This window comes from Carassius carassius, chromosome 48, assembly GCF_963082965.1.
Source record: "Carassius carassius chromosome 48, fCarCar2.1, whole genome shotgun sequence".
Lineage (NCBI taxonomy): Eukaryota > Metazoa > Chordata > Actinopteri > Cypriniformes > Cyprinidae > Carassius > Carassius carassius.
The window spans coordinates 12,618,407-12,633,810 of record NC_081802.1 but is presented as its reverse complement, the minus strand read 5'-3'; the positions used below and the strand labels follow the sequence as shown (position 1 = coordinate 12,633,810).

General features: G+C 40.5%; 1 protein-coding gene across 1 annotated transcript in view; it reads right to left on the bottom strand.

The window, feature by feature from the left end:
• The window catches only part of LOC132131162 (prolyl 3-hydroxylase 2-like), a 48,518-nt gene that overhangs the window by 11,879 nt on the left and 21,235 nt on the right, over nt 1-15,404 (bottom strand). The window contains exons 2-3 of the mRNA XM_059543150.1: nt 8,159-8,311; nt 7,854-8,043 (exon numbers count right to left, since the gene is read on the bottom strand). Of these exons, the coding sequence (XP_059399133.1) occupies nt 7,854-8,043; nt 8,159-8,311 (343 nt within the window). The remainder of the gene's footprint in view (nt 1-7,853; nt 8,044-8,158; nt 8,312-15,404) is intronic.

Genomic DNA, 15,404 nt, shown 5'->3' with positions numbered 1-15,404 from the left:
ACATCCTTCCTTAATCAACAGAATGCAATCAGCAATGATTAAGAACCATTATGGCAGCTCAATGACAAGCATTGTTTTTTTAAAGGGGGGGTGAAATGCTATTTCATGCATACTGAGTTTTTTATACTGTTAAAGAGTTGGATTCCCATGCTAAACATGGACAAAGTTTCAAAAATTAAGTTGTACGTTTGACCTTCCGGTTTGTCACAAGTTTCGGAAAGTTTTTTTCGAGAATGGGTCTGTGTGGGTCTGTTTTTCGAGAATGGGAATGGGTCTGTGTGGGTCTGTTTTTCGAGAATGGGTCCTAAGGGCACTTCTGCCGGAAGAGCGCGCGCTCCCGTAGAGCAGAGACATTCACTGATCAGAGCGAGAGCGTCGCGAAATGTCACAAAAGAAGTGTGTTTTTGGTTGCGAGGGCAAGACAACCCTGCACAGATTACCAAAAAAAAAACATTAAGGGACCAGTGGACGGAGTTTATTTTTACAGAGCATCGACGGATTTGTTCAAGTGTTTTTGTTTGTTCCCTTTCATAGGTCACTTCAATGCTGCGGTGACGTCACCACTATGGGAACACCTTCGGTGTGACGAATGTCTGAAGCCCTATACCATCCCGCCAATCCTATTGGCCAAATAGCGCGTGGCACCGCCCATGCATGCGTACGCATATATATACCTGGTGCCGCGCGCCATTTCACTCAGATTTCATTCCTTCAGTAACGAAGCGAATCTTCTGTGCCCTATTATCTCGCGTTCAACAGCGATCGTTACGAGCAGTATACTCCTCAACCGCGGACGCGATGAGTCAACGAAAGGTAGGAGCCGTATGATGGGTTATCACGAGGAGGCACTTATGAGAGGTTCGTTGCAGCCTCTCTACAGGTTCTCTCCTTGATAGCCTACGGCTACAGTAATATATATATATATATATATATATATATATATATATATATAAGGAAAGTATCCGCGCTCTGGAGTGTATTAAGTCGCCTCGCGTCTAACCCCCACCGTTTCGCTTCTGCGGTCGCCGAGGCCCCGCACGAGGTGTTGGTTAGGGGCGATATGTGCGGCTTGACTATGAACACAGTGATGCTCTGGAGTTCGATGTGCTCGCCCTCCCCCACTCGAGCGCGTTAATCAGCAGTTTTGCTCTTCAAATATGTTGTCCGAGCTGCGGCCTCGAACTCTGAGTAGGCTCTGGCCGGCATACGCGGTTCTCTCCCTCCAAGCGGACAGGAGAAACGCGCCTCTCCTTCCTCAGTGAGCTATTTATGTGGCTAAATCCTGCCGTGGATACGCTTCAAGATTATTCACAACGAAACGCAGCGAGTTTGACGCATGCGTTTTCCTTAAAGTTTGCCAGGGACTGTGCCCTCCACCAGAGAGTGCTGTTGGATTGCTAATGCACACAACCCTCTCACTGCAGTCCCCACACTCTACATTGTCTGCCTCGCAGCAAACAGTGCTTCGAGCAGCATTGGATTGAGCTGTAATGCCAAACGTTCCCTCAGACACTCTGCGCAATCCAGCTTTCAGAATTCGAGGGGCGATTCAAGGGTCCTGCACAGACGACCCATTTATGACGGCTCGCACAGCCGCCGCTTTTCGCTAGCGGCAGAGCCCGATGTTCAATCTGTTGGCCTAATTACTGCCGTGGACACGTTTCAGGATTATAAAACAACAAGACGCCACGGCTCTTATGCATACACTTCCCCTGTGCACGAACGCCACGAGCTTTTCGTGCACGGACATTTTAACATGTATGACAGCGTTGCAGGAAGCAGGAATTTTTAGACCGATAGTACGGTCTCGGGCCGTGTGTGAACGCTTGCCCGACAATTCTCTATGGGTGTTACGCACGATTTGTCACGGATACACCATTCAGTTTCAATAAGGCCCGCCTCCTTTCCGCAGAATTCTTTCCACGGTGGCGAAACCGATGGAAATAGCGGTGCTGCGACAGGAGATGTCAACTCTGCTGAGCAAAGGGGCTATAGAGGAAGTACACCCCTCTCAGATGGAGGCAGGGTTTTACAGCCGTTATTTTGTGGTAAAAAAAAAAAAAAACACAGCGGATTACGACCCATTCTGGATTTACACCATCTGAATCTTGCACTCAGGCCGAGGAAATTCAAGATTTTGATGATCATCAGGAGACTCAGGAAGTTCCTCAGATTCGCTTTAGAGGGCAAAACGGATCAGTACTTCTCAAAGTGCATGGATGGATCTCTGGCCCCGTTGCGGCCCCAAGGCGTTCGTGTTTGAACTATTTTAGGCGATTGGCTGGTATTAGCCCAATCGCAGACTCAAGCACACTCTCATAGGGATCTTGTGCTGAATCATTTAACAGCCTGGGCTTACGCATGGAATGTTTCACCCCGTTGTCTCCGCATCGGACGATTCCGGTGACATGGTGGTGTGTGATGTCGCTAAAACTATGTATGTCAATCGAATTCTCCTGACCGGAGTTCGGCTGGGGATTTGCGCTTCTCGAGAGACTGTCACGACGGATGCTTCTTTGACCGACTGGGGAGCTGTTTGTCAAGGGAGTTGGCACATAAACAGGTTGGAATTACTGGCGGTTTTTTTCTGGCTCTCCAGTATTTCTCGAATCTGCTGATCGGCCGTCATGTGCTGCTCAGATCAGACAACACAGCGGTTGTGTCATACCTGAATCATCAGAGAGGATTATGCTCTCGCCCCCTGGGCAGGCTGGCGAAACATGTTCTTTTGGTTTCAGAACTAAATTCTATCGATCCGAGCTGTTCATGTCCCCGGACGTTGGACTTCGGAGCGAATTTGCTATCCAGGCTGACTCTGGAGCAAGCGGAGTGGGGATTGCACCCCCAAACGGTGAGTCTCCTATGGCAGATTTTCGGGGAAGCGAAGTGGATTTATTTGCGTCAAGCACGACTACGCATTACCCGCTTTGGTTCTCCCTATGCCCTCCAGCACCCCTGGGCTTGGATGCATTAGCCCACAACTGGCTCAGGACCAGTTTGTATGCGTTTTCCCCCAATCCGTCTGATTTTGGCGGTATTATGCAGAATACGGATGGACAGGGTGGAACAGCTGCTGCTGGTGGCTCCGCGGTGGCACACACACAGTCGTGGTTTGTGGATCTGATCAATCTGTTAGCGGGCTCTCCATGGGAGATTCCCCTCAGACAGGATTTATTATCACAAGCACAGGGACTGATTTGGCACCCAAGGCCAGATCTATGGAATCTGTGGGCGTGGCCTCTGAGCGGAGTGAGTTCATATGTCCCGGTCTTTCTGCTGAAACTACCGAGACTATACTGAATTCTAGAGCAGCTTCTACGAGACGCTTATATGCTTTCAAGTGGAGAATGTTTACGACCTGGTGTGAAACTCATAATATGGATCCAGTTTTACTGCCCAGTGGCGTCAGTACTGGAGTTCCTTCAGGAACGTTTTTCGGATGGAGTGACACCAGCTACCCTAAGGTTTACGTGGCAGCCATTCAGCTTACCACGAATATATAAATGGTGCCTCAGTGGGCCGTCATCCACTGGTTTCTCGTTCATACAGGGTGCGCGACGGCTGAGGCCTTTCCGCCCCGTGCGAGTTCCTTCATGGATTTTCCATTGTGTTGCATGGTTTATCAGGGCATCTGTTTGAGCCCTTGGAATTTGTTCCTGACTTTTATAACACGGACTCTGTGGAAGTGTTGTTGCGACCACCTAATTATGTCCCTAGGTCGCATCTATCCCTTTCGCTTTCAGCAGGTGGTCCTGGAGGCTTTTTCCCCTGCTGTGGCGAAGTCTGGAGATCTAAGTCTTGCCCTGTGAGAGCATAAGACTTATTTGGATCGTACTGCCCCATGGTTGAGTCTGACCAGCTGTTGTCTGTTTGGACAAAGGAATAAAGGCCATGCGGTTACAAACAACGCATGTCCCATTGGCTGGTGGAGGCAATATATTTAGCCTATGAGGCGCGCGGGCTCGCTTCGCCCTTAGGAGTAAAAGGTCATTCCACGAGAGCAGTGGCTTCTTCTCAAGCCTTTCTCAGTGGATCTTCTATGGATGATATCTGTGCTGCGGCAGGCTGGTCCTCACCGAACACTTTTATCAGGTCTTACAGTCTGGATGTGAGGATGGCTCCTGGCTCCCGGGTTCTCTCCGTTTGAGCAGATGCTTCCTTGGATCCCAGCTTTCAGGTACGTCAGGCGTTATGGTATAGCGTTCCCATAGTGGTGACGTCACCGCAGCATTGAAGTGACCTATGAAAGGGAACATCTCGGTTACGTATGTAACCTTGGTTCCCTGAATAGGGAACGAGATGCTGCGGTTCTGGCCATGCCGTACCTTGATAGCATTCTTCTTCAGTCATGAAATCTGAGTGAAATGGCGCACGGCACCAGGTATATATATGCGTAAGCATGCATGGGCGTTGCCACGTGCTATTTGGCCAATAGGATTGGCGGGATGGTATAGGGCTTCAGACATTAGTCACATCGAAGGTGTTCCCATAGTGGTGACGTCACCGCAGCATCTCGTTCCCTATTCAGGGAACCAAGGTTACATAAGTAACCGAGATGTTCCCTGCATTTCGAAATGCTTGTTTTACAAACAAGGCCCAGTTTGACGCCGGATTTGCATATTGTTTATTTCTTAAGGATGATGCAATCCCAACGAAAAAGGGTCACGATCGTGTGTTGGAACCGCAGGCGGTGAGTAAAACTGCTTCAAATATCTCTGTGTTGTTAACTTAGCTATTGGCGCGTAAGCACATCAAGTAAACCTTGTACACCTTTAAAGAAAAAAAAAAGACGACAAAGTGGAACTTAGTCATTTTCCAAAACCGCTAAGCAAACATATACAGTTTCAATACCAGAGGTGGGTAGTAACGAGTTACATTTACTTCGTTACATTTACTTGAGTAATTTTTTGGGGTAACGAATACTTTTCGGAGTATATTTAAAGATGGGTACTTTATACTCTTACTTGAGTAAATTTTTGGGGGAAAATCTGTACTTTTACTTCGTTACTGTGGGCGACGCTCCTCTCGTTACTTTATCTTAATGCAATAAATGTTATAAATGCTTCAGTTTGTTCCAAACGCGCCGTCTACTTTTCTCTGGGCAATGAGCGATGCCCATTCGCGAATGATTCATTCTTTTGAGTCAATACTGTTCAAAGGCTTGATCAAACCAATTGGCAAACGAGTGAATTGGTTCATGAATTAGTTTGAATGAGTCGTTCAGTTCCCTGCCGCACGCGCTGAGCATCTGAAGTGGTTCACTCGGAGTTGTAACGTTTAAGAACAGAAAGAGCGTTGAAAACGTGGCTGGAACTGCACTGAATTGAAATCTGCAAAGGTTATTATTTGCTAGCGATGGAGATCCTTATTAGATGAACACCGCGTGTGCTGTCTACTGTTTAACAGGTAATAACTTGGGCTACATTCGATTACAGTACACGATACCACTGTGACATTAGTTTGTTGTACGTGTGTGGCTTATAACAGAGGGGAGTCAAGTTGAATGCAGCTTCCAAAAGACAAAAAATAGCCGATTAAGATTTTATTAATTTTAATACAATCACACTGGTGCAAGTCAGCTGCTAAATTCAGATCTGTGATCGCTTGCTGGCGCTGAGCCAGAGATAGATGTGTTTATACCGCGCTGCGCATTATAACAAATCACACATGATTCTTTTGAGCTTATTAAGAGGTGTTCAGATGAGTCATCGCTAAAATGCCGGTGCTTCCTTCACTCGCTCACTGACTGAATACCTCTTTCTGGCGAATTCTCTCGCAGGAACAACAAAGTGCAGATGTGTGTACGAATCTTTAATTAAGATATTGATTTCACAGTGTTAACAGTTTCAGTGATTTTAATGGGAGTTTCTGAGAGTGATTGAAATCTAGACTGTCAGTGAAAATTATCTTTAATAATGTAAATGTTATTTGCTCTCTTTCTGAACAATGAAAGATTAGTAGCAATATTTAAATCACATTAACTTTCAATGTTAAATTCACATTTAATATAAAGTCAGTCGTATTAAAAATATGTTATGGCATGACACCTATATCTGTTACTTAAGTAAACAGACAAGCTTTTATAATAAATTACATAAATTGGAGTAAAGGATGATGAAATATATACATTTATACACACACACATACATTACATACATTTTATCTATATATCTAAATAAAAATAGGCTCAGTATATATGACCCAAAGTAACTAGTAACTAACTACTTGAGTAGATTTTTTATCCGATACTCTTTTACTCTTACTCAAGTAACTATTCAAGACTAGTACTTTTACTTTTACTTGAGTAAATATTTCTAGAAGTACTTTTACTTTTACTTGAGTACAGTTTTTGGGTACTCTACCCACCTCTGTTCAATACATACCACATAGAGACGTCCTGCTGTAGTCATTGCTGCTGCTGCTCTCGTTCAGTTTCAGCCTCGTGATCTGATTCTGGATCATAAATAAACGGCTGAATCTGACTGTTAGCCATGGTTTGTTTTGGATGATGTTTTTTTTTTCTCACGGTAATGTCACAACTTCCAAACGCTCTCAACGCAAAAGTCTACTCGCGCTCGTGATTCTTTAGCTCCGCCCACACGTCACGCCTCCAGACGCTCGTGTTTTTCCGAAAAAAATCGGCACAGACTATTTTTCTCTTATAAATATAATAAAACTAAAGACTTTTTGGAGATATGAAGGATGCAGTACTCTATAGGTAATCAAGATTAACAGGAGATTGAGTGAAAATGAGCATTTCACCCCCCCCCTTTAAGCCAGATGTTAGGCGGATGTTATGACATAAGTGTTAGAGAGTTTTGACTCCCCGTTTGACTTTCATGGACTTTCACGTAGTTAAAAGATGTCAGTTAGTTATATTAGCTGTAATTAGTGCCCATCATGCAACTATTACAGCAATTTTACTGAAATGTGACAGCCTAAACTGAAAGCGGCTAAAAACTATTAGTCAGCATTGAGAGATCTTTGTCAATATCTATGAATATGATGAATGAAAATATGTAATAAATGAAATACTCCACAGCTGGTGTCAAGGATTTTTTTATTTATTTATTTTTTTGCACACCAATGCTATATTTATTTGATCAAAAATACAGTAAAAACAGAAATATTGTGGAATTTCTTAGCAATTTAAAATAGCTTTTTCTTTTTTAATATATTTTATAACGTAATTTATTCCTGTGATGCGAAGCTGATTTTTTTGCAGCATCATTACTCCAGTGTTTAGTGTCACATGATCCCTCAGAAATCCTGCCCTGCCTTTAAATGGCTATGTTTTTAAAATTGAGGTCAGTTGGACTGTGTGTGACCTGCTGAATTTCAAACAGTAGTCTGGTTTTGAGCAAGAATGCAATCCAGACAAAACATGGCTCATATTATGCATGCTTAACAGACATAAGCCATGTAACTTCACAGGATTAATTTAAAATGAACAGCTTCTGTATCGATACATAATGAACCATAAAAGTGAATCCAAAAGCTTTGATCCAAAGAAGCTTTTCAAGTTGAAAGATTTATTTGCAAAACACTGTACAGGGCAGCTGTATGTCACACTCTTTGAAGCTGTTCATTATTGTCAGACACAACAATAACGAATTATACTTTAACTTTAACATTACTCTTGCCTACAAAGAAAGGACTTGCATAGAGGTCAAAGAACGGGAAGATCTCCATTTCTGGAAACACAAATAGCTCTGAAACATGATATCCACAACAGAAAGTCCCAAAGAACCACTTGAGAATGGAAAATTCCCAGAACCTTCTCAGGACCACAGATGATAGCTTTACCACATTAAGAGGAAGCAGAAAAGCTCTGAGTAAAAAAGCATCTGTACCTGAGATTAGCTCGTAGAGGTTGTATTTGTACGAAACATGATTCTGCTCATCAAAGTGCTGCGGTCCTTCACAGAGGGCCCGACACTCCAGATCGGCGCGGTAATACTCAGTCAGAGCCTCTTCAAAAAACGTCACAGACTCTTCGTACTTGCTTTTGTTGTAGAGCTTCACCCCAGCAAAGAAGGCTTTCTGTAAATAGAAAGATGCACTTCATGATGCTGAACGTGTTTCAGGCTTTGTAAGGTGCTCTTGGAGGTTCAAGAAGCTTCAAACAGTGCCGTAATTGGGGTCAGCAGTCCCTCACCTGGTGTGGACGGGATTCCCGGTCAATAAAGTGTTCCTCTTTTACACCCTTCTGGGCTTTGTACTGCTCCAAGTGCTCTCCCATCTCCACATGCTCAGGGTTGGCTTGGAAATACGTATGAGCGGCAGACACAGCTTTGTCCAGCTGCCCAAGCTGTTTTGAAAAGAAACAGAACACAGAAACATATGAAAAAAATCTACTTTGGAGGCCCTCTCTGGCACAATTTTGAGTTTTACAGCCCAAATATTGAAAAATGGCATTGCAAAATATGTCAATTAAAATTGTAATTGTGATTTCAGGTCACATAAATGCAATTATCTGTAAGAAAATTACCAAACTTTGTGTGTAATATCACAATCTTTAATCAAATCATAATGAGAATTAATAATAATAATTAAAAAAAGGTACATTCTGGTCTAAACTGATCTTTTCGACAGGGAAGCTCCTTTCGGCCTCTGAAAGGGATAACAAATTTAAATAAGTCGTGGACTGTTTAAATCATAATTCCAATAAATTCTGCTTTATCACTGGAGGACAAAATGTCAAAACAAATTCACGGAAGCCATCAGAGGTTATTTTCCGAAATGAAATCTGTTCTGCAGATCTTGAATTGGCATCAATTTCTTTAATCCTTACTAGGAACAATACATTGTATGAAAAGAGGTCTGTTTTAGGTTTTTACTAACTCACGCATTGCAAAAATTATGACAAAGTTAATGATGAACACATTAGCAAGAATCACTTGGATTTTTTAGAGTTTAAGACCACAAATCACATCAGAAGGCTATCAGCATCAAGACTTCCAGGGGCTCGTTCTTCGTACGTTGCTTATTACATCCGAGATCAAATGACACATCCAAGATGATTTCATCGTGCTAATCATAATCCGGCTAATTGAGTTCTTCGAACACACCTGTTGTTTATGATTAGTATCGCTGGATTGAGTTATCTGAGATAACTGCGCGTTCACGCGCTGGTTTAAAAGGGGATATGTATCGATAGTAGAAACATTGATCAGCAACGCTGCTATTGGCTGCTCAGTAGTGATGTGTCGTTCTTGAACGATTCGTTCATTTTGAACGAATCTTTAATGTGACTCGGGAAGAACGAGTCGTCTCGGGGAGTGATTCGTTCAGTCGCGCATGCGCATTATTCTATAGGTTCTGTTCTAGTAGTAGTGATTCACCATACATGTCTATGGATTCACCTGTCAGTCAATGGAGACTTGAGCCGGAAAGAGAATTGATTAGTTCATAGTTCGGGTCTATCGGGTTTTTGACTCGTTCCTTAATCACGTGACAGCCCCATACGCTAACCCAATGCAGTCTGAGTCGGAAAGAGAATTGATTAGTTCATAGTTCGGGTCTATCGGGTTTTTGACTCGTTCCTTAATCACGTGACAGCCACATACGCTAAAACCAATGCAATATGAGCCGGAAAGAGAATTGATTAGTTCATCTCATGAGTCTTCGGGTCGGGTCGAGTCATTCCTTAATCACGTGACAGCCCCGTACGCTAAAACCATAGACAGTAAAAGAATGCAGTATTGAGTCGGAGAGAGAATTGATTAGTTAATCTTTCGGTTCTTCGGGTTGTTCGTTCTTTTGTCCCGTGATGTGACAACATTGGCTAGAGTAATTATTAAATCAGATTGTCTGTATAAACCATACTTTTGTAACATATGACACTTTATAAACATTAAAAAACACTGTGTACATACTTTTGAATTGTTGTTTATTGTTTATTTTTGTGCCATTAAAGCTTTGTAACAAAGAGGACAACTATTCCAAAATAAATCAAAATAATAAAAAAGTATAATAAAGATAAAACTAAAAGATAATAAAGCCACAGGGTCTAATAACCTTAACAAATGAACTTTAAAAGTACAATATAAAAAAAGAAAAAAAAGAAAAACTAAATATTGCACAACAAGCTTTGCTTTTTTATATATAATAATTTAAAATGAATACATTTTAAAATAAATAACACTTTTGTGCCAAAATAAAAACTTTATATCAAAGAGTATAACTATTCCCCAAATAATTTTAAACCATTTAAATAAAAATAAATGAAAATGAAGAGATACTAAAGCTACGGAGCCTTATAACAATAACAAATTACCTTTAAAATCACAACAACAACAAAAATATTGCACAACAAGCTAGTCTTTTTCTAAATAAATAAAAATAAATAAGCTTTAAAATAAATAACACACTGTGGCTATATTTTTAGGACTTGCTTTAAGGCATGTATGCATTAAAAAAAACAAGCTCCCTGACCTTGGATGGGCTGAGTCTGTTTCTTCTATCTGAGATAATCTGCCCAGTTTTAGAAAAAATTCTTTCAGATGGCACAGATGTGGCCACAATGCAAAGTCTTGTCTTTGTGACTTCAGAAAGGCTTTTGTATACTGGTGAACATCTCCTCCACCAGGCCAGAGGGTCTGATGTGCGGGGTAAGAGTGGCTCTGCAAGGTAGGCCTGCACCTTTATAGCATCTGATGTCTTAGAAGAGGTAGCAGAAGGCCTCAAGCTTGCTACCCTCTCGTCAAAGTCTTCCCAAAACATGGCCCCTGCACTGGCAGTAGCACCAGGATCTGAAGTATCCTCCTCACTCTGAGCTGGGTTAAAACTGTTAAAGCTGAAGTTATCATAACCTTAATGTTTTAAACTAACATTAATAATTCAAATTAAAATTTTATTTGCTTTTAATGTATATGTCATTATGTCCTTTTTTGAGCAATCTTCTTATACATATATTACACCAATATGTCAAGTCTGCCTAGGAAAAGCAATTATTATACTAGCAAACTCAAAATTGGAGTAAAAATGAACAAACTAGTATAAATACTTTTTATTGTAAGCTTGAATTATTATATTATTATATAGCCTAGTGTTTATTTACCGATAGACAGTCAAAAAGACAAATTAATCAATATTTTATTTATAACAGGGTTTTATTTATTTATAAAATAATAACAAAACACAGATCCTCAACAAACAGTAACAAAAACACAGTGACAGAAATGTCAGAAATAGCGTATGGGTCTGTCACGTGATTAAGGAACGAGTCAAACTCGACCTGAGACCCGAAAGACTCATGAGATGAACTAATCAATTCTCTTTCCGACTCAAGACTGCGTTAGTTTTGCGTATGTGGCTGTCACGTGATTAAGGAACGAGTCAAACTCGACCCGAGACCCGAAAGACTCATGAGATGAACTAATCAATTCTCTTTCCGGCTCAAGACTGCGTTAGTTTTGCGTATGGGGCTGTCAAGTGATTAAAGAATGACTTAAACCCGAGGACTCTTGTCAGATAAGAGGTGAGGTGAGCTAATCACAGACTGAAGACCCAGGTAAAGAAGGAATTTTTTTTCTGTATCTTATAGCATTTTAGTTTTGTATTGTTTTTAGTGGGATCAACGTTTGCGTAAGTACTAGATGTGTTGGGGAAGTAACACATAACATTTTCATTACATTTTGCTGAAATGAACGAAATGACTCGAAAAAAGATTCGTTCATTTTGCTGAACGAGACTCAAAAGTCCGAGTCGGTAAAATGATCCGAACTTCCCATCACTACTGCTCAGCGTGGCCAAAGAGCGCGCACAGTTTTTCTCCTCAGCAGAGCAAGATAGTCGAAGTTTATTCGGAATTTTAATGTTTAATCAAAACGCCAGGGAACACCTCAAAGTCTGCAAAAGCCAGGAGAGAGGGCTGGCAAAAAGTAGCAGACAATTTAAATCCGTTAGGAGTGGCCATGTTATATGTTTTTTATCACTTATTAGCCTATATTTTTGTATTTTAATAATTGCATAATTATTTTGTTCATTGTAATGTCAGAGTCACCACACTAGAACATGGGAACAAATAAAAGTGAAGTACAAAATATTCTACATGGTATTTTTTTGTTATATTATAGTCTCTTCTCTTCTATAAAAGGCACTGTTAAATAAATGGTTGTCTGTTTATAATAGCAACCAAGAAAAAGGCTGACAAAATAGAAAAGATCTTAGTAGCCTACACTGTAAAATATTTTGCTGCATTAAATTAAGGCTGTATAGTCATTTCAACTGTTAAATCTTGAGTAATGATGAATTGCTTTGACTTGTGAAAGTGAAAACTGATAAACTTATGTTAATGTAAAACTATTTATTGAAGAAGAGTTCAAAAAGAGTTATTGATCACATTTTTCCCAAGTGTAGTTCATTGTAATGACATTGTGTTTTCCTCTTTTGTGCACTTTTACATAATACACCAACACTTGTTAACTTAAGTGGACATTTTCTAACTTTCCAAAGGAAAGAAAGTATAAGACTTTGTAATGTCTATTTGTTTCCATTGCACTGGACAGTGAATAAACCCTCTCAGATAACTGTCATATGGAGGAACTAGCCTACCTGCAAGTGCATAATAACTTTACTTAATTTATACTTGTATGCTTTATGGCTGCAGTATAAGTTGCAGGATTCCACATCTACAGAAAGGCCTACAGAATAGTCTGCACAGATAGAGGAGACATAGGCCTACAGGTGGGCAGTGTATAGCCAACTTATCCTTTTTATTTGTTGCATGAGGCATGTGTCTAATATCTCTTGTTGCAGGCACTTGACCACTGGCTTTTCTTTACAAAGAACAATTGAAATAAAACTCAAGGAACTAAGCATATTTGTCTTTTATTAAACATTTAATGAAAAGTGTTTTTTTGGCAATGTTGTGTAATATGTCACAGGCCCTGTCAGGTGTGCAACCCTCAGACTTTTCAGACACTGAAATCTTCCCTTTAGATAGCCAAAGTTAATCTCATTGTGTGCCCTTGTCCTGGAGCTGCAACTGGTTTGGGTCAGGGAATGGGGTCATAAAACCCCTGTCTGCAGGCAGGAACATGTCATAATCACCTATGAAATAATGCAGTTCTGTTAGGATCAGCATAAGTGTAATATAGTTCGATATTTAATTGTGGAACTTTGCTTACCACTTTTCAAATAATGTGCATAAATGTGAATCTCTGCAAATTCTTAAGTCATGCACAGATCTTGGCCATTTGCTTTCACATTTGTGATATGGAAGATTTGTCAACTGCCTTTTTTTATTTGATATAATATTATTATTCTGGAATATTAAGAATCACAATAGTAATTGGGCTGCACATTTACATTTTGAACCCCCTTTCTGTTCACATAATCCCCTTCATTGAGGCCTTGATGGCAGTCTATGGTCTAGCATAAGCCTGAGTGACATATACTGTAATCAGCATGGCCATGATTGCATGATCTTCATTAAAAAAAATATTTAAATAGTCTAATAAATACTATAGTCGTCTAATAAATAAAAAAATAAAAAACTGCTTAAAAAACTGCTTTACAACTTTGGGTCTAAAGTGGCTTGGAAATGTCACCAAAAAAACGAAAACTGTTTTTTAAACCTAAAAGCACCAGGCAAACTCCGAATGGCACGACAGACAGCACTTTCCATCAAGTTCTCCGCATCTCCAATAGTAGGCTATAAACGAAAGAGCCACTCGCAAATAATCTTAGGGTACAGTTTGTTCTGTAGTTAAAGCCAACTCCGACAAGTCGAAAATAAATGTGCCTTTCCAACAAATTAATAATGTAAACGACAATCTCAAGAGTCACGAGAAAAAAAACATATATATATATATATATATATATATATAAAAATATATATATCTCAGAAAGTGCACTATCGCGCTGGACTTCCCGTATCATCTCCGTTTATGAGCCGCGGTCTAATCCTGTTTACATGAAATAAGCCTGCTCGCGAGCAGGTTTAAGATTGCGCACCTGTTGCTATGACAGCAAGTCCGGGATGAGCTTCGAAGAACCAAACAATCCAAGATCATGCCAAATCGTCAACAATCAAATCCAGCTAACTGAGTTAGCGACGTACGAAGAACGAGCCCCAGGTCCAAACAGATTATGATTTAATTAAGACTGAACACAAAAGCTTTAGTTTTCAACAAAACATCCTTAAATACATAAACTACGTACTGCAAAAAAAATTAATAAAATATCATGTATTATATTGGATGGTGCTTTATCATTCTTTTTGAAGCATCCCTTGGTCACTATTTGTTTTGTTTGTTTGTATGGAAAAGAGCAGCTTAAACTTCTCAAAATACCTTGTTCTGTGTTCCACAGAAGAAAGTCATACAAGCTTGCAGTGACATGAAGAACCTTCATGGAACCAACGTACAACATATGGTTCTTTATAGTGGAAAAATTTTCTTTATAAAGAAATATACTTCACAGTATGCAAAAATGGTTCTTTTCAGAACAGTTCCCTGAAAGGTTCCTTTGGGAAACAAAAATTATTTTTCTATTACGTTGCTACAAAAGCCACTCTTGGAAACCTTTACTTTAAAGACTGTAGGACAATGTTATGGAGCTTCTGATGTCTCCAGATACAACCATAAATGGACCACTGCACAGTGGAAAAGATGATCCCCAATCATCCACGTTTTTTTCCCCTTGTCTTTTGCGACTCGGCCAGGGTTTGGTCTTTTATGTTAGGGAATGAGGCAGGGAGACTGAAGGCTTAGGAGGACATGCTTGGTTACCTCTGAAAGGCCAAAGAGCAAGCTGGCGTCGACTACATTCCAGTGTCTTCTTTCTACTACCCGTCGTCCATACACACACACACACACACACACTGCTGTGTGTCCCAGCTGCGAATGGATCACAAAAACCATGAATGAATACAGTAAGGGGTATTTTTATATCCCATCCAAATGCTGACCTGTCTGCTTTCATCTAAAGCAGGTCAGATTCCAGGAGCTGAAGCCAAGACACGACTTGGCCCCTCAAATCTGACTGTTATGTTCAGTCACCTCACCTGGCATGTTTATCACATGTGCAACAGTAGCGTATCAAAAAGTCCTCATGCCCTGACAAATCCTGTAATAGTCACAGAACAGAGACCAAAGAGTTCACAAGAGGTGACTGAAAATGGCCCAGCTAGACACAAAAGCTCAAATGCAGCTAGGATCTAGTCTGGATTGGTGCATTGTCTGCTTACATTCACACATCTCTCGCAGCTGTTTTCTCAATTCTATTTACCAAAAACACAACAGTTTACCAACAACACAGACAAATTTTTCTCAACAGTTACATCATCTTCAAACAGATATTTTTGTCCAAACTAAGTAAATGTCAAGGTAAATGATGAACTGATCTATTGTGGCACAAAACATCAGTCAAAACAGATCACATTTTCTTCCACTTAC